At 38.6% G+C, this 18,640-nt stretch overlaps 2 protein-coding genes across 3 annotated transcripts; one reads left to right on the top strand and one right to left on the bottom strand.

Moving 5' to 3' along the window:
* Positions 1–690: 690 nt before the first annotated feature.
* Positions 691–14,023, bottom strand: NUSAP1 (nucleolar and spindle associated protein 1). Of its 2 annotated transcripts, XM_031593518.2 has the most exons (11): positions 13,593–14,023; positions 13,260–13,325; positions 11,853–12,038; positions 10,843–11,017; positions 9,382–9,471; positions 8,663–8,775; positions 7,566–7,753; positions 5,521–5,696; positions 2,501–2,611; positions 1,856–1,967; positions 691–1,403 (listed from the first exon to the last, which is right to left on the bottom strand). In XM_031593518.2, the coding sequence occupies exons 1-11, from the start codon at positions 13,791–13,793 to the stop codon at positions 1,316–1,318; spliced, it is 1,506 nt and encodes a 501-aa protein (XP_031449378.2). In that variant the 5' UTR covers positions 13,794–14,023; the 3' UTR covers positions 691–1,315. The 2 variants fall into 2 exon arrangements, with proteins under 2 accessions (XP_031449378.2, XP_031449379.2); XM_031593519.2 differs by lacking the exons at positions 691–1,403; positions 1,856–1,967; positions 2,501–2,611 and adding an exon at positions 2,618–3,242.
* Positions 14,018–17,507, top strand: OIP5 (Opa interacting protein 5). The gene is given in 6 exon segments (XM_031593521.2): positions 14,018–14,332; positions 14,410–14,476; positions 14,767–14,889; positions 15,565–15,646; positions 16,719–16,806; positions 16,809–17,507. Coding segments are annotated over 6 exon segments (690 nt in total). The 5' UTR covers positions 14,018–14,067; the 3' UTR covers positions 16,874–17,507.
* The last annotated feature ends 1,133 nt before the right edge of the window (positions 17,508–18,640 follow it).

Raw genomic sequence — 18,640 nt, 5'->3', positions numbered from 1 at the left:
CCCTGACATCATTTAGCTCCTTAACTTTGCCTTAAAAATACTAACCTTAGCTCTGCTTTATGTGAGACCACAACAAAGCAAGTTGATGCTATCTTGCATCAGGAGTTTCCTCTTGCACAGATTTGGATTAAGAGCAAAAGGGGTGCAAAGTTTGTACTTTCTAATGGTATCAGAACACTAATGCATTCATGAAAGGGTATGCAGGCAAGTCAGTACAGAAACAAACCTGTTCAGAGATAACTGAGCAACGTGCAAACAGAACTGGTGCTCCACTAAGGAGGTAGTCACAATAGATAACTGGTAATAAACAACATATGTACAAAAAGTTTATTTCCCCCCCCATTTGGTTTATAAAAAAATTAAGCCTTATATTTCAGCATTTAATATAACAGCACTGAAGTATTTGCTCACCTAGTATTTTTGAAGTACTAGGTATTTGCTGAGTTACCTTTCCAGTCACTGTTTCATCTATAACACATCCAAATAGCTTTTGTGCTTTTTTTTTAATAACATTAGTTTTCGCATTTATGGCATTTAAACATCTCACTCTTCTTAACATCTTTGAAGTATTTCAATTGGTTTTTTTAATTATCTGTTTATTCTATAAAGGACCAAGCCCAACCATATCTGATCTAAGCATCCAGTACTAGTTTGTAAAGCCACTTTTCATCTATGACCTTACTTTAAAAAAAAAAAAAAAATCACAATTCTGCTATGCCTTGTAGTTTTCTGTAACCTTCGTAGATTTCCAGAAAGCATGTGTATTTCTTTCCCTGGAGATTCCCTACCATTTCACAGAGCTATAATAAGACATGCTACAAGTTGTAAGGATCCACTTGGAAAACAGGGCAAGCAGATATCTCAATTCCTTTAATTGACCAGTGGAATGTTTTGAAGCTTGCAATCCAAACTATTCATTCTAGTGGGTAACAAACATTTTGATGAAATCTGCAACAAGTTATTAGGAGGCTCCATGAGCATCTCTTTTCTACTTGCATTTTCTCCTTTAGCATCTTTTAGTTACATTAGATACATAGCATGATATATAGCTATGTTAGAAAAATATCAGTAACCAACTAGAGAGTTCTGCAGCTAGAGAGGTTCTCCAAGGAGATGAGAGTTCTAAACATTTAAGAGCTTAGAAGCTGACCGGTAAAACATAATGCTGAGATGCGTTATAAGATCTTATTTGGTCATCTGTGGATTCTACTAGCTAATAAACAACCTGACCCATACTGTGAAGTACAGACAGCACAAGTATTTACATGAGAGAAACAGTATTTACAGGTGAGATCCTGGCTATTTCTGATTTTACCTAACCCATAGATAGTCCTCTACGGTTTCCAAGAGCCTGAGCTTTCTTCTTTTTTCTCTCCTGCTCATGCTTCTCCCGCCTGTCTTCCCTGAAGAAGAAAAAGGAAAGAGAGCATTTCACATTACAGTAAGAGCAAAAATAGAAGCAACCTCAGGAATATTAAGTTAACTAATGCTTAATACCTGTTTTAACAGTGTGTGACATTAGCCATGCAAAAGAAAACTGTTCCAGTTCAGACATTAGTCTGAATGTTTAGATTCAATTGAAATACTTCAGCTTAAACGTACAGTTCTAACACTCAAGGTAGCAACTCATCAATACCCAGTTTCTTTTGAGATACATCTCCCAGTGCTGGGATTGATAACTTTTCAGAGGAAGAGATCTATTAAGTCCATAGCTGCTAGATAGGTATTGAACTACAGAATAAATACAAAAAGCATTCTTTCCTAAACTGTATATTTTAATGCTCAGAGAGATAAATGAGTTATCATCATGTTATTTTAAATGACACCATTCATAAAAAGCTAGTGTTGTACTGACCTTGTCTGGAGATGTGGCTGTTTGTAGTCTCTCTTATGTGAAATGACACTGCTGTTGACAGACTTCCTTGGGGGAGCATTTTCCTTAAGTTCTCCCCAAGGTTTTAGCCGTCCTACAAATTAGAGGCAAAGAGAGGACACTGAACTACTACAGCTTAGCAACAGTGTGCTTAATAACTTCTTGTGAATTTTACACTAGCTAGCTTGTCCTTGCTGGTTTCCTTCGAGACGAAATGCCTCTTGAAACTGCGTAATACATTAACTTCATCAGCCCATTTCTTATGAGCAGTTTTCCAGGTAGCAGTCTCTATGCAACAAACACTTCAGATGTTTTGCTTTTACTAGAAAAGTGCACTTTAAAGCAAGCATTACTGTGTACAGAATTATCCATATATTCAATGTAATACAAGAATGTTTATTCCTTTATTTATGAAACTTTTGTTAGAGATTTTTTCTCTAGTAGGGAGGGAGGCTCTTAGAACACACTTAATAGAACTTTCACATCAGTGCACAAACTATGTGGAAATCTCAAGAAAAAGGGTAACAAAAGAAAGCCAATTCAAACCACAATATAGAAAGTTTGCTCAGTGGCTTATTTTATGAACGTTTTGCTATAAATAACACTACCAATGCATGATCACAGTACCTTTGTGTGGTTGATACCGAAGTGGCCTTGAAAGACTTGCTTTGAGATCAAATATCTTCTTGGTGCTTGAGGGTTCTGCAGACTGAGCTGCGAACTTGAACGGGGTAATAGCTACAAAAGGCATCAAGATATCATACTTACTAATGATAGCAGGAACATTGGTGTACAAAGCAACTTAGGAAATGTCTGAGGACCATGTGACAACTGTCAAGATTAAAGAGTCATTAAACACTGCCTTCTACCACTGAAGACAAAATTGCAAACAGCTCACTGGCAAGAGGAAGCTTTCAGAGATGGCAGAAGTCGTGAAATACCTTTTTGCTCTGATTTTAGGTAGCATTCTGGTAAGCAGCAGATCTGCTACACATCAGGTCAGTTGTAGTCATTCTCACATTAGTTCAGAATCCTTGGATTCACAGTTCACACTGTAACTCTTACTTTACTAACATTTAAAAGCACTCAAAACACTTTATGTCATGTTAGTAACTTCTCACTGTTGATGCAAGAGGAACAGCCTACAGCCATGAGTAGCTAAGTGAATTGGTTATGTGGCAACGCATTAAGCTTCTGATCTGCTCCACACCATTATGGCAGCAGCTCCACAGCCATTACTCAGCAACAACCAGTCTTGTGCTATTAACCCCATCTGTGCTGAAACCAGGGCATGGGAAGGGTGCAGTGCAGTGCCTGCTCAAGGAACGGCAAATAAGTTCACACATCTTGATACACTGGCTAAACAGTCCTGTAAACAGCAAAAAAATAAAAAAAAATAAAAAAAATGCAGCTATGCTTTCCATTTTGATAAAATAACTGAGAACAGGTTTCAAGACTGCAAAAAAATTATCAATCTTTTGGTCTATCTGCACTTCCATTTTCAGTCAACGTAAATATATGTTCTGTAAATTTTCAAATGGAACGGATAAAGTTGCAATCAGATACTCAACTTGAAACTGATCGTGTCTCTGCTGGATTTCTGCATGCACTTTCTTACCAGAGAGAAATACCTCTGACTTCACATCATGTCTTATTCATGTCATCGCTTTTTGGCAGTAAACACATTTGTGAACAACTGTTCAAGGATGAAGCATAAGAGTAAAATTTCATCAGAAATCTGATGAACACCTTGACAGCTCACTAGGAAGTACAGCCTCTGAATGGGGCTGATGCAGTAGTTTAGCCAGAACAACATCCACTGGTGTTTTTTCTTTTGCTCTCAGTTTTTATGTTTTAATAAAAATATGAAGCATTTAAATGTTTTGTTACTGACGCATGTTAATTATAGTATATATTTTACAAGGGCTGCTCCAAAAGTAATGCTTCCTATTTTATTATGTTGTCCAGTAATGTCAGATGTGGATGTTGGTTGTATAGCAACAGAGGTCAAATCCTCCCACCAATATTCCATTACTTTCTGTCGTTGCATGACAGATGGCAGCAGAGGGGCAGTCTGACAAACTGGTGTCTGACATGGAAGCACATATGAAGCAAAGGTGTGGAAATGAATTCCTCCTTGTGGAAAAAGCAGCACACGTGCACATTCATTGATGCTTGGCTGAATGCTTATGGAGGCCAAACAGCAGCTGTGAACACAGTGAGGCAGTGGGGTGGAGATTTTTTTAAAAAAACATGAGCATAGCATGTAGATTCTTGTTCACTGCTTGCAAAATGCAGAGCAAACGGTGGTGATTATGTTGAAAAATAGCATTTTGTAGCTGAGAATTTGCTCTTTGCTACTGTGCTCTTTGTATCCATTGAGGTTTCAATGGAATTAAATAGGTGGCATTATCTCTGGAGTTATCTACATGTATGCAGCCCAACGCGTTTCCTTTTCACTCAGTGTGGCCAAGACAAGCCAGAAGGTTGGACATTCATGCTCTAAGAACATGTGGCCTTTTTTCTTCCATGCCACTTAACAACTTGCACTAAACTTGTAACCACAGTTCTGTAGCCAGAGATGAATGTAATATGGCTTATTCAAACTGATTTTATGCTGAGGTTTAAGTTATGACTTAGACATTAGTTCCTCAGCTCAGCTGCTTAAGGTGCCCCAAACCATGTAGTGAAAACAAGATTTTATAAGTTTTACCCTTATCTGTTTTTAAAGATGAAAGACACTGAAATTTTCCTAAATTTATTTCTGTTCTTTTAGGATAGTAATTTTTACTTTTACTGTAAAAACTGGGATACCAAAACAGACTTCCCTAAAATGACTAAGCAATACCATATACAGCCCCATGCATTTTTCTAATCTCCTTCAGAGGAAATTGATTATTTCAATGTCTCTGAATATTTGTTTGGAAAAAAAGTGGATTTTCACATTTAAGGAGAAGAAACAAACAAACAAAAAATGCAAGAAAACATCAGCAGTGGGACCTCCAGCTGCCTCCCTAACAACAAAAAAAAATCAGTATTGTCATACAGCAAGACAGGGGTTAAGATCTTAAAGCTGATGAGCTGATGTACCTCGTGATGCTGGGGCATCAGTTGCTTTGCTGTTGCAGATTGCTAATGATCAAAAGACTTATTTTCCCTACAGACAGGGTTTTATAGGATTCCATACTAACTTTTTTTGGATTCCATACTAACTAGGATTGCTGAGGTGATAATATCAGATTGTCTTGAGATCTGTGCACAAGGAGAATGAGACCTCTGAGAAGACATCAAGCACAGGTACAAGGAGAAACATGCATTGAAGACATGTCACATGAAGCTTTTGCTATGTGGTCCACAACCTTTTTTTTTTTTTAAATCCCTCACATTCTATATTAGGCTTCTCTGTAAGTGGTTAGGTATTGAGAAGTCTTTGCACTTACTCTGCGTTTAAATCTTAGCTGCTGAGGTGAATCAAAAAACTAGAAACTGAAGGAAATAAATTACTGCAGTTTCTAAAGAATCACTCATGTATTAGTAAAAGAAATTAAAAATGTATAACCTATTAGGTTCTAGGTCTACGAGTTACACAAACATTCAATACAACATGTCTTGATGTGAAAAAGACAAATATTTACTATATACTTTACCCTTTAATGCAGGCAGATCATTATTTCTTGTCCTTCTCTTGCTGTTTCTTGCACTTAGGGGTTCACAGCTCTTCTGGCTGTCAGGTGTGCAGATCTCTTCCACGTATGGAGACATCCTGGATGGAGTCTTAGTAAGAGAACGTTTATGTTCATTATCTTTTGTGGCTTCAGAGAACCTGAAAGTTAATCAAGACAAAGTCACCTGCAAGGAATGCAAGCAATGTCACAAAACAAGGAGCAAGTGTTGCACTGACAATAAAACTGGTAACTAGCAAGGGTATTCACAGGTAACACAAACTGCACTAAAAATACTTTTGACAATTTTCAGCTTGTGAACCATCATTAACAACTGTAAATAACTGTAGAAATTTTAAAGACGTGACTATCTTGTTATTTCAGAGATCAAATATATTTGGATGCAATAAGCTAACTGCATGCTAAGAACTATGTGCTGCAAATGTAAATAGACATTTTTTAGTATGTGTGTGAGATCATGAAATAAATTCAAAATCTTTTGTGAATTAATAGTCTCATCAATAAAGATACTGAGCTGAAAGCCTGCAAGATATGGAAAAAACAGCAAGTTAATACTGAAGAGAACTGTATTTCAAGCAAGTTCGTGGATGCGCATTTGCATTCCGTAACATTTTTGGACAAATGACATGGAAATAAATTCTGAAAGAGCTTCATTTTACACACTGCTAAAGAATCAAGTAGAGCTGCAGCAGGGAGGAAAAAAACAAGCAACACAAAGTACTAGAGACAGAATGAGTTATTTTTGTTTGTTGTCATTTCCACAGGAAGAAAAAAAAAGGTGGTACAGAGTAATTGAAATAGGATAAATAGGAAGAAAAAGCATGGAAATCAAAATTGCACATTTAAAATAGAAACAAAGCCATCTGGATTGAGTTTGATATTTCAAAGAAGATTCAATCTTGAATGTTCAACAGTCAAATAACTTGATAGGAAAAGTTACACATCCCATAATGTAAATAAATAATTAGGCGTTGGTCAATAATAGAAGATGTACTGATCAGTAGAAAAAACTACACACTTAATATTTATTCAGGGACCAAAAAGTAGTCCCAGCAATTATTCATTTGGCATGCAGATGTTAGGAAGTGAAGGTTATCAGAAAAATTCAAAGGAATGCAACAGAGACAAGATTAACCTGTCATTAGTAGGGTGATAAGTATAAAATACAGAAAAATCTGAACTTCAGCTGCTGTAGAAAGCCCAGTGAAAGCAAGTGGTTGGTGGCAGGACAACAATTAGAAGCCAGGAATAACAGCAGAAAAAGTGACTTTTGCTGAAAAGCAAGCAAAAGAATACTTTTAAGGACTATAATTTTCAATTCTTTAAGAAGATTTTTTTTCCTCAAGACCCCAGAAAAATCACTATTAAGCTATTAAAAGAATTACTTATGACAAAAAAAAATTAATCAGGAGATGTTAATATAAATTGCTTACTATAGAAATAATGAAGCACGCATAGTATCTCAAATGCAAAGAAGGTGAGGCTTAATAACATCAGCTCATTTATTTAGCAAGTCATGACAACTTTCTGGCATCAGTTTTGGTTCCCATCTGTTAAAAGCAACCTGCTTATATCACTTGATCACAAGATGAAGCCCTACTGTGCTATGGCCACAGAATATCTGAAGTCCATTGCAAGTTTCACTTGGGATACTACAATACTACATAAGTCATCTCAAAGAGGAATTAATCCAAATATAGTAGATACTATTAAGTTGCTGACAAAACTGAATGCCTACAAAGTAAGAGAGGGGAAAATAAAATGGATTGGTTTGCTTAGCAAAATGAAGGCTGGAAGTGAGGCAAATTTCCTCTGCAGTCAAACATCTGAATAAAGAATCAAGATAAAAATATTTACTGTATTGCCTAAAGCTGTCAGTTCTATCTTTCAGCCTAGCTTTCTATCTGTATCTGGGTCATACTTGGAATAAAGTAGTCAAATCACAGTCTACATTTATTATTTTCAGTGTGTCTTATTACATGACTGACAAACAGCTTCATTCTTATTACCTGACATTCATTTTGGTTGTTGAGAGAACAGAAGGATTAAATGAAGATTTCCTACACAAAATACTTTGACTTCCAGTGTTCAGCAAACTCCGTGGTGAGCGTCGGAGGTTACTAGGAGTGCAGGTGCCAGAGAACCTGCCTCGTTCTGGATTAGGGCTGAATAAGAGTGTTTTGCCACTGGTGTGTTTCTAGGGAAAAGCAAATCAGGAGTCAGCACAATCTGCTAAACATTTTTCCATTGAGAAGATAATTAAGCAGCAGGGAAATTATAATATATATGACACCCATACAGTCTCTTATGCTTTAAAAGGGAATGGGAGGGAATTGTTTTAATCTTAAGATTTTATACAATTCATCTGAAAACATATACTGTGGAAGTGCTACAAAGTGCCTTTTTCTGGTGCCCTTAAATGATTTGGGTTTTTTTGGCCAGCATCTGCCAAAAATCACTTCTCTTAAGCACACATTCACACACACAGTATGCCTTAAAGAAAGAGAAATGTAATGTTCAGAAGTTCAGTGTTACTATTTTGGTAAATCCTATGATATCCATCTATTCACTGATACGTTGCTGTTGCTTTTATAAATGCCCAGAAAGAGGCTCCCCTTGCAGGTGTCATATGTGCACAACTCAAAGCCCCTGGAAGCTGCATACATTACCTACTAATGGAGTCATATGTAGTCACTGGACAAAAGGTTCTTTAAGGCACAAAAAACACCTCTGTTTAATCCCTGTTTTTTTGGAAAACAACCCATCCCCTATGTTATGTTCTGCTGCAATTCAAAAACACCTGTTACCAGAAGTTCCAGGAGACTCTTTCACAAGTAATTGTGAGTTACATTTTACACAAGATTATCAAACTACTTGTTGTTTCCTATAACTATTTATAACCATACTCAGTTAACAAATAAGTTACATAAAACTACAGAGAAAGTGCATAAAGCAGTTATGTAGGACTCCAACCATAGTGCTCCATCACGTATGCGCAAGGCCAGCTTCTTAACCGCTCTAAAGCAGCTCTGTGGAAAACTTAAGGAGGGCCTTTGTGGAAATAAAAATATGGCAACAATGAAAGTCTTCGTTTGTTAGCACCTACCTTGGCTTCATTGAGGGAACTGCTGCAGTTCTCATACATTTTTTTCTTCCTCTCAATGTAATCAGCAATGGACTCCATTTTCTTGAAGTGAGCTTCATGGAGCCTTTTAAAGTCTAAGTTCCAAAAGTAATAAGAGTTGTGCATCTGACAGACTCCTAAGGAAGCTTGTTACTTCACAGAAAGTTTACAACATCTACTGTTATGGCCTCAAATATCATAACATATTCCTCTAAATAAAGTTGGGGTACCCACAGGTAACTGAATACTATGCAACAACATCTACATCAGCAACACATGGATGCTCAGGAGAACTCCATAGTCTCCAAAGGAAAAAGATAAATACTTCCACTGTCAATAATAAAGAAAGAGTATTCTACAAAATGATGAACTGTTATCACAACTGTAGTACTGATTAAGTAAAACCTAAAAAAGTGGGAACTGGGAGTCAGTGCACACCTTCCTACTCTTTGTTATTTTGAAAACTCCAAGTGTAAGTGTTATATCTAGAAGACACCAAATAGACAAGTGGAAGATATACATCAGTGTAACTTTTTCAAGCTCTGGGCTTGTTTTGTTTTTTGTTTTGCTTTTTAAAGAGAAGACAGTTTCTTGGTTGATAGAAACCAGATTTGTATTTTGGCAAAACCTGCAATCCTACAATTATCTCCCTTCACACAAAGGCAATACTTTCTATTTTTAAGCATGGAAGATTATCTTACTTGGTGTAGTAGCTTTCAGCCCTGTTTTCCCAGACTTAGATGCACAACCAACATACAAAGGAATCTTCTGTCCTGCAGGATGAGGATCACCTGGCATAGTAAGAGTAAACAAAATCATTACAACTACTAGAGAAATATTCCAACATCACTATAGCCCTTTATTAAAGCACTTGTGGCAAAACATAACTCATCTCCTTGAAGTGGTATAGATTTTCAAGAAATAAAAACCTCATTTAAAGTAGGTAAGTCTTAAGTATCATTTAAAAGGCTTTTGAGATATGTCAGTAAAAGCATGTCCTGATGAACTACAAAGCGAAGCACAAATTTGAGTCACACCAGGTTATTTTCTCTCAGTACTGAAGTATTTCACAGGAGGTGTTAACAAGAGAACTTTGCTTGTAGTAAGCAACTACAACTCACGAGTCTTTATCCAGTTGATAAGCTAATGTTTTAAATTATTGATAACTGAAAAAAGAAACATCTTTTAGCTAGCCTTTCTGCCACCACCTTAAATATATGCAAGAGCCTAAACTTTTTAATCATCGTTGCCTTCAGGTCAGTACTATGACAAAACCAACACACAAAGTTTTCCACTAAATGTAATTACAGTCTTTCCTCTATTACACAGCTATCTTACCATCTGAAATTACAGTTGAGAGGAAAAAAATAAAAATTAAAGCAATATAGATGCTTATGGTTGTGGTTACAGAAAGAGATGAACACTTTCAAGTGTCAATGTGAAATTAATTTTAGTACTGCTTCAGCCAAAGCATTTTTTTTTTTTTACATATTTTATTTGCTTTTAAAAGAAGCTTCACAGAAAACTTTCATTTTCTTAATTAGCTTTAAAGTTACATATAACCTTTAAATTCTATCAAACAGCAAAGATACCCATGGTACATCACAAGGATTGTTACACTTAACCTAACAGGAGGCAAAAATGGGACATGTCCAATAATTTGTTGTGAATCTATCAAACAAGATAGGGAAGACAAACTTAACTCCTTTCTAGTTCAGCTGCATGCACAAAGGAGTGGAGGAGAAGCAAGCCCATATTTTTAGCAGCATCATGCTCTAAGGTCATGAAGATCTGTCAGATACAAAAGCGATCCACCTTACACTGCTTAACAGCATCTGCATGTTAAAAAATTAACAAGGGTGTTGTCTACATATCTTTTTATACTAGCTCTACCCCCAAGAATGCAGTGAAAAAGCCCATTCATCCAAAGAAAAAGAAGAATTAGTAATGATGCTTTTTCCTTTTTTTTTTTTTTGTTGCTATTTGACTCCTTTAAAAAGTGGCATCTCAGGTGTATTCCAGAAGGCACTGATCCTAAACGAAGAAGCAGGACGATCAAATACTCTCAGACTCCTTCACTGAAAACATTTGCAGACAAAAAATAACCTAAATAGTAAATCTGAAGTACTACAAAGCTTATGTTTATAGAAGTTTTTACTTACATTCTGCTCTAGTGCTTTTAGAAGAAGTCCTCTTTGGCTGCTTCTTCTCAGCAGTAGCTGTGCTTGGATTCTCATTAGCTCTTTTTTTAGTAACTCGTTCCACATTTTGGAATACCATCTTTTCCTTTTCACAATCACCCTGAGGCACTTCATTCTCTTTTGTTTCAGAATGTCCCTACAGTTAAGCATACTTCATTAGACTCTTTGTTCCAACTGAATATAAGAAAAGGATCTTGTTCTGAGAGCAGCTGGTCAGTGAAACGGGTGTCCAGAGAGGTGGTATAGCAGCCACACAGAAGAGCTGTACAAAAATCAGCTCACATAAAGCCCCAAGCATTGTGATCTAACCTTGTAGCTGACCCTGCTTCCAGGGAGAGAAAGAGCGAGAGGCTTTCTGAAATGCAACTTAAGTTAATATAGATAATTATAAATACTTCCTAGATTAAGGCCTGCACGGTTCTAACATTTTAGCACAATGTTGCTTCTATTAACAAAACTATTTTCAAGAAAAAAAATCCATTCAATTGCTATGTTACTTTTGACTATCATAGCTTTAGTTACCACTGGCTTTCATTTACTCATGCTGCTAAAAAGACCAACACCTCTCATATCACCATTTCCCTCTGAATCCCTACCATTAAGTTTTCTGCACAATTCTGACATCACCCACTCACCCACCCAAATTTTGTAGCTGCCTAATATTCAGATGTATACTATGATGAACTAGTGAAATCAATCTTACACCCAGTGGAGGGAATCATGCATTTCCTCAGAAGGATTTCTTTTCTTAGACTAATAACATAAGTCATTTCTGTTTATTATGGAGTAGCTCACAGTCTACTTAGACAAGATCTGTGGTATAAAGTACTTGTTTTCTGTACACCTGCACACAAAAGATGAAACCCTTACCTGCTAACTTGGTAGCAGAATTAATCAAGCTTTTTTTTTTTTTTTTTGTCTCCAGTTTTATCTCAAGACACAGAAACACAGAAGAAAGCAATACAAATTACCTCCATCTCAGCAGAGGGCCCAGTATTTTCTTCACTGTTACTAGTTTCCATATCAGAGCTCTTCTTTTTCCTGGTTGCTTTCTTTTCCTTACATCTTTTTGTGACAAAACGTGCTGGATTAGGCATAAATTCCTGCTGACAGCTCAGTTCAGAGTCCATTGAAGGAGACACAGTTTTTTCAGAATTCTATATCAGAAAAGTACCATAACATGGAATGTATATACAGCAGATAGGTACTCTAAAGGGAGAACTTCAACATTATTATTGGAAAAGACACTTCACACAGATGAAAGCAAGAGTACACTTACGTAGTACAGTAACTAAGTTGGCAATATCTAGATTTTCTGAAACACCTTAACTACACCTCCATGGAAAAGCTACATAATAAAATAATAAAATAATTGTAGTACTTATATTCAGTAAGCAATTATTTAAAAGACAAGTAAACAACCATTAAGTATTTGAGATCTGACTTGAATGAAGCTGCTATCCTCCAAGATCTGTGAAAATTATCCTACAGAGATATACACATACAAGCCACAATTCCCTCATGAATTTAGAGAAGTAGATTATAAAGGCACCATTTAAAATGAGTTGTTTTAGAAAAAGTAGACACAAATTTATCAAAAGCATAAAAAAGCGTTAGAGGTGATATTTTGGCTCATAGAAAAATTCATAAGGAAAGCAACTAATATAAATGAGTAAAAGAAACACCAATTGTATTGAATCATAGAATGGTTTGGGTTGGAAAAAATCTCAAGGATCAGCAGGTTCCAACCCCAGTGCTACAGGCAGGGTTGCCAGCTGTTAGATCAAGTACTATTAGATCAGATTGCCCAGGGCCCCACCCAACCTGGCCTTGAAAATCTCCAAGGTCACAGTATCCACAATGTCTCTGGACAATCCTTTCCAGCACTTCGCCATTCTCTCAGTAAAAAAAAACTTCCCCAACATCTAATCTAAATCTCCCTTCTTTTAGTTTATGACCACTCCCCCTTGTCTTATCACCATCTGCCCATGTAAAAAACTGACTTCCCTCGTGTTTATAGGCTCCCTTTGAATACTGTAAGGCCACAATGAGGTCTTTCCACAGCCTTCTTTTTTGCTTTTGTTATAACGTCAGTGCAAGTGAATCGTAAAATGCTGTGGGATTAGTTAGTATGAGATATAAAATTAAGAAATTTAAACGTTAGTGGTTACAGGGAATAGTTTTGTATTGATACTAACAGATACACTTCAGGCAGAATGCCTTCTGTTGTTTAAGAGGGCATGTCACATGTTCACACGTACATCTATTAATACATGAGTGCATTAAACTAAAAGCACCGTTGAAAAAGTACTTTTACTACAATTAACATCACTAAAGCATCCTTTCTGAAAAAGAAGGGCTGCTTAATCATCTATTACCGTATTTTCATTTTCTTGCATTCTTCCTTGGAAGTGTTGCTTCAGCGCTTTCAACAGTTTATCGGCCTGAAGAGAAACCAAAGCGACAGATGTACTAAACGCTGCCTGAGGAGATCGCCCAAACCCAGAAATGGCTCGTGCTGGCCCGGCCGCCCCGCCCAGCGCCAAGCGGACCGGGCCACAGCGCTGAGGCTACTCAGCGTTGCCGCCCCCGGACACGCCGCCCGCTCCCGCCGCCCTCAGCGCCAAAGGGACGCGGCGCCCTCGGCGCGGCGGCACCGCGGGGACGACGGTACCGCGTTCCCCCACCGCCGCTCCCAGCACCCCACTCACCCGGAGGTTGGCCCTCAGGCCGGCGGCCTTGGCGACCTGCTGCAGCTCAACGTACTTCAGCGCGTCTAACGACTGAAGCTGCGAGGAGAGCGCCATCGTTACTCCGCTACCAACCGCCGCTCTTCGAATCTCGCGCTTAACCGACACGCAGCGCCTTGCTCCCGCCCCCACCGTTCGAACTTGCCCGTCGCGGCCGGCCATTGGCCGGGACAGGTGAGGGAGGCGGGCTTACGGGCACGAAAATCGGCCAATGGCTGCTGTGGCCATCAGCGTGCTGTTTTTCAACCGCGATTGGCGCAAGCTGCTCGGAAAATCCCCGCCCTCTCCTGCTTGATTGGGCGCCAGAACGAGGCGCCGCAGCCCACTTCCCAATGGCCTCGCGCAGCGAGGATTGACGTCTCTATTGTCCAATAGCAGCGCTCCCATGGCGAGACCGAGAAGGCGGGCGGTACGCTTCAGCACCGGGCGGGAGGAGATGGCGGTGCGGAGGCAGCTGCGGCGATTCTTCGAGGAGCCGCAGATTCGCGGCACGATCGTGGTGGAGCGGCCGCTCTCCTCCGAGCCTCCTCCGGCTCCTCCTCCTCCCGCTCCTCCTCCGACTTCAGAGGTGCCGCGGTGCTACGAGCTGCGACCGGAGGACTGCGCCGTGTTCCAGTGCCGCGGGTGCTGGGCGGTGCTGGGCGACTCGCTGCATCTGTGCGCGCTGGAGGAGCAGCGCCTCGGCCTCGTCGTCTGCCTCAGTCAGTGCTGCGGGCCGGGCCGGGGCTCGTTCCGCTTCCGCACGCTGCTTCTCCACGCGCTTCTTCTCTCTCCACAGGAGTCACCAGCAACGTGCTGTGCGAGGAGGAGCTGATGGTCGGCCTGGAGGGAGCCCTGACGGGATGGTGCGTAGCAGCGCTCTTACGTCACCTTGGAGTCTCACAGCCTACAGCGTTCTGTGCGATGCGCTGTGGATTTAATCTCTCCTTTCAACTTTGATCGTTACAGAGGTTTTCCACACCTAATTGTTTACATCTACGCTTGATCTGTGTCGTTTCTGTAAGGCCAAAGCGTTAACACGTGTTTTGCTGTCCAAATAGAAGCAAGGATCCGTGTCCGCTGACAAGCGAGAAGCAGTATCCGTGGTTTCAGAAGCTTTTGTGTAATAACAGAATTGTTCTGCTTTTCCTTTTAGTGCTTACAACACGCTGTCTTGTCAGTCGTGTGGCTCAGTTGTGGGCTTTGTTCTCTATTCCGCCTTCAGAGACCTGGCCCATCTCCGAGGCTTCTTCTGTTTCTTCAAGAACAGCATCTTCTGGTGGGTGCTCTGCCCTGTGTTTTGATGGTCAGGAATTTCATGGCAATTTGCAAGTTATTCCAGCACGAACACAGCTAACACACGCCTAACAAAGGCTGCTTTATTTTCAACTGAGAGCGTCACTGTGGGATTTTAATATTCTGTTCTCACTTTGTGTTGTCATGATTCCATTATACTTTCTCAGTCTCCTCACGTCGAAGTTTAAATTTAGCTATTTGTGGTACTGAGATCTCCGTCAGTTCCAGATCCACTTAACTAACGTCAGATATCAAAACAGGTCTGCGATAGATGGACCTGATTATAGAATCCCAGAATTGTTCGAGTTGGAAGGGGCCATCTCATCATCTACTCCAACTCCCCTGCTATGAACAGGGACACCTACAGCTTGAGCAGGGTGCTCAGAGCCTGGTCCAGCCTGACCTTGGATGTCTCCAGGGACGGGGCACCACCTCAGCTCTGGGCAACCTGTTCCAGTGCCTCATTAGCTGGTACTGAGGGGATTATATGATTTGGAAGTAAACGTGTTATGGTTTTTAATATTTTCATTATCTGTGGAGTACTTTAGAGAAGAGTTTTATTTGCTTTAAAATCAGCTTAAATAGTCTGTCTAAATTAATGCAACTACTTGTTTTCAACTGTTTTTCTTGTTTTTCACATTCCCCATTTGTTTTCCAGTTATCTCTTAAAAAGCAAAATGATTATAGAAGCTTCTAAGGTGAAATTTCCTGCTGTGACCCTAAAGGATCAAATAGAGAAAGTAAGGTTTCCGCATGACTTTATATGAAAATAGCAAGACATTTTTGAGATCAATATTTTTGGCTAATTAAAAATACTTCATAATATTACTATATCTGCAACACATATCAAGTTCTAGCTAATTTTCTGACAAAAGTGTGGTGTTTAGTTTCTTTTTTTAGTGAATGTGTATGTGTAATTTTGCTACCTAAATGTTGTCAAGAGGGAAGGGTACTTCTCTACATGTTGAAAACAAAACAGAAAATCCTTTTTAAATAAAGCTTTTCCTAAATATTGCTAGCTGTGTTGTTCCTAGAATTGAAAAGGCACTGTGTTGCCTACTACAGCACTGTTGAAGAATAAAAAACATGTATACAAATTTGTCAAATTGAAAGGGATTCCATTATTTTTATATGGGAACTGATACTGAAATGCACAAATGTCATCCAGGCACAAGTTCCCCTGAAGCTGAGATAGATCATTCTGAGGTAAAAGTATGAGTGCTTCATTGCAAACACACGTGGGATTTTGGAAAAGTTTTATGTTGATTAAAGTGGTGTTAGGCTCTAGTCTCTGCTTTTTAAAATATATCTTGCAGATATATCTTAAAAGATGTAAAGATAAGATAAAAGCTATAAAGATATATCTTGCCTACAGTGCTTCTTATGCGTTAACTTTAACCCCAAACTCTAGAAATGGCATTTTTGAAGGGTTGTCCTAAACTGATGATGACAGTCTCCAGATCTTGTAAAACAAAATCACTGGCTATGTAAAAACATGTCATGAGTTAACTAGAAGAGTTGCTGAAGCGTTGCTGTGGTCAGGGCAATCTTTTCAAGTGGATGTTTCCATGCATCTCTGATACTAGTTATGCTGATTCACAATAATTTCTTTCTAGCACAGCTTTCTGATTTGAGTCCTGGTTAGTTTTGGCTTTTCTAGACATAGAACATAAAGAAAGTCCAGCATCACTTTCCATTTTGAAAGTTATCTGTGCTTTAGGCACTGAAAGTGGGATGCATATTATTAAACATCCAGACCATTTTTCTCTAATTTTACAACTCCCATCTCTCTTTTTTCTTCTTTTTTTCTAGCTGAAAGAAAGCCTTGTGATGGCACACATGCGCATCGAATTGCTGATGAAGAAGGTGGAGCAACTGAAACAAAATAATGTGGCAGAAAACAGAGCTGTGCATCACATGCAATTGTCCTAATGCCAGGATACGCAGTAGTCGATACCAAGAAATAACATGCCATTTTGAAGAACTACCAGAGTCGTTTCTGCAGCTCTGCTGAGTTTCATCATCTAACACGAACGATTTACTCATGAAGCACATAATTTTCTAAGACTGAACTTTGATAGTGATTCTCCAAAATGACTTCAAGAGGGTAGAACAGTTTTTGCAACAATAAAATCAGGCCTATAGAACCATACAAGACACACTATCATAACCATGATTGAGAGGAAGTGTTGTAATTTAAGGATCTTAAGGAGTTGTAAAGTTTTTGTTCTATCTTTTCATATATATAGAATATTCATGGCAGCTAGCTGTTTGTCAGGTGGTTCATTAGCTACATCTGGTATGTGAGACTTCTGAATAGCCTCCCAATTAATTCTTTGAAAGAATTTGCTTGTTATATGTGGCCTGCAAAAGGAGCAAGTTAGCATTTCCCAGAAGCTGCAGTCGCACTTGGTGACTACATGGTGTAAAGCTAACTGGAGCATGAGATTATAGATTTCAAATTGAGGTACAATGCTTGTTTCTGCCAAAGTCATCTGAAAATGCAGTCACATGGCTGCATGGATCAAGTTCTGTCTGCTCCATGAATCTTACGCTGTGAGCAGTTGCCTTCAATAAATTTGAGCCTTTTTTTATTAAGACTTCTGGATTGTCTCAGTCTGTTCTGATCAAGCAGTAACATAGCCTTGTTAAAGAGCTGTTCTGCTAGGAAGGAAGCAGATCTCTATTAAATTCCTCAACTGTGAGCTACAGAAATAGTTATTATCCATGTTTTACAACTTGCTTAAGTGCACAAATGCAGTACTTTTCAATGACAGCTAAATTTGGGTTATCAAAACACCTGAAGGAAGTGTTACTCACTCTTAAGATCTGCTTCACTGCCTATAATAAATATTTTTTTTTCAGTGTGTGCCCTAGCATGAACCCTTAACTGGAGAACTGTTGTTCTCAATCGCTGTCACTTTATACTCATGTAAAGTTTGGACTTATATTTGACTGCTTCATTATTGAAAACAAATAATTTTTTTAAAGACTTAATAACTTAAATTACATTTAAAAAAGACTGCTTGTCTTTGACTGGAGTTCTGTCACTAAACACACCTTGTGCAAACACCCTTCCCATCTCAGGTGTTTTCCATTATGTAACTTCACCTTTGCATTACTTCTAAGTGGCAGTTATATCTTGTTGCATCAGTCTCTTATCAAACATGATTGATAATGGGACTACTCACTTTTGCCCTTCTATTCTGTTGGGTTTTTTTTCGTTGACTTTTTTTTTGTCATAAAGCTTTACATTTGTACTGTGTATAATATAAATAGTACTATGTTTCTCTTGCTTCATTTAGCTAAGAATCCACCCCTAAGAGAAAAAAAAGCAGCCGTTAGTTACATTTTTATATATTATCTTTACAGTTGTATTTTTTTTTTATAAAAACAATGAGATTCACAAATATGCATTATACAGACCTTGTGTAGTATCATGTGAGTTGTAAGCTCACTTTTAAACTGCATTTGGCTTATCTTTTGAACTGGGAAGACCAGCTCTACTGAGTTGCTGTGTGGTACTTTGTGTCTACTTGTCAAAAGACGTTTTTTCCTGACACTGACCACCTGACTGACCTGCTGGCACTCACAGCAGTACAGTTTTTTTAACCTGTTTTGAAAAGCAAACCTTAATTTAAACAAATAAAATGCAACTGTATTGTCAGCAGTCTGCAACAAACATTTACTAAGGTAGCAATTTAAACCAAAAAGGCTCCAGTTTAAGTGATGTT

This window comes from Phasianus colchicus, chromosome 5 (genome assembly GCF_987193195.1).
Source record: "Phasianus colchicus chromosome 5, bPhaCol1.hap1.1, whole genome shotgun sequence".
In the NCBI taxonomy this organism is placed as follows: domain Eukaryota; kingdom Metazoa; phylum Chordata; class Aves; order Galliformes; family Phasianidae; genus Phasianus; species Phasianus colchicus.
This window is presented reverse-complemented; position numbering and strand designations above follow the sequence as displayed.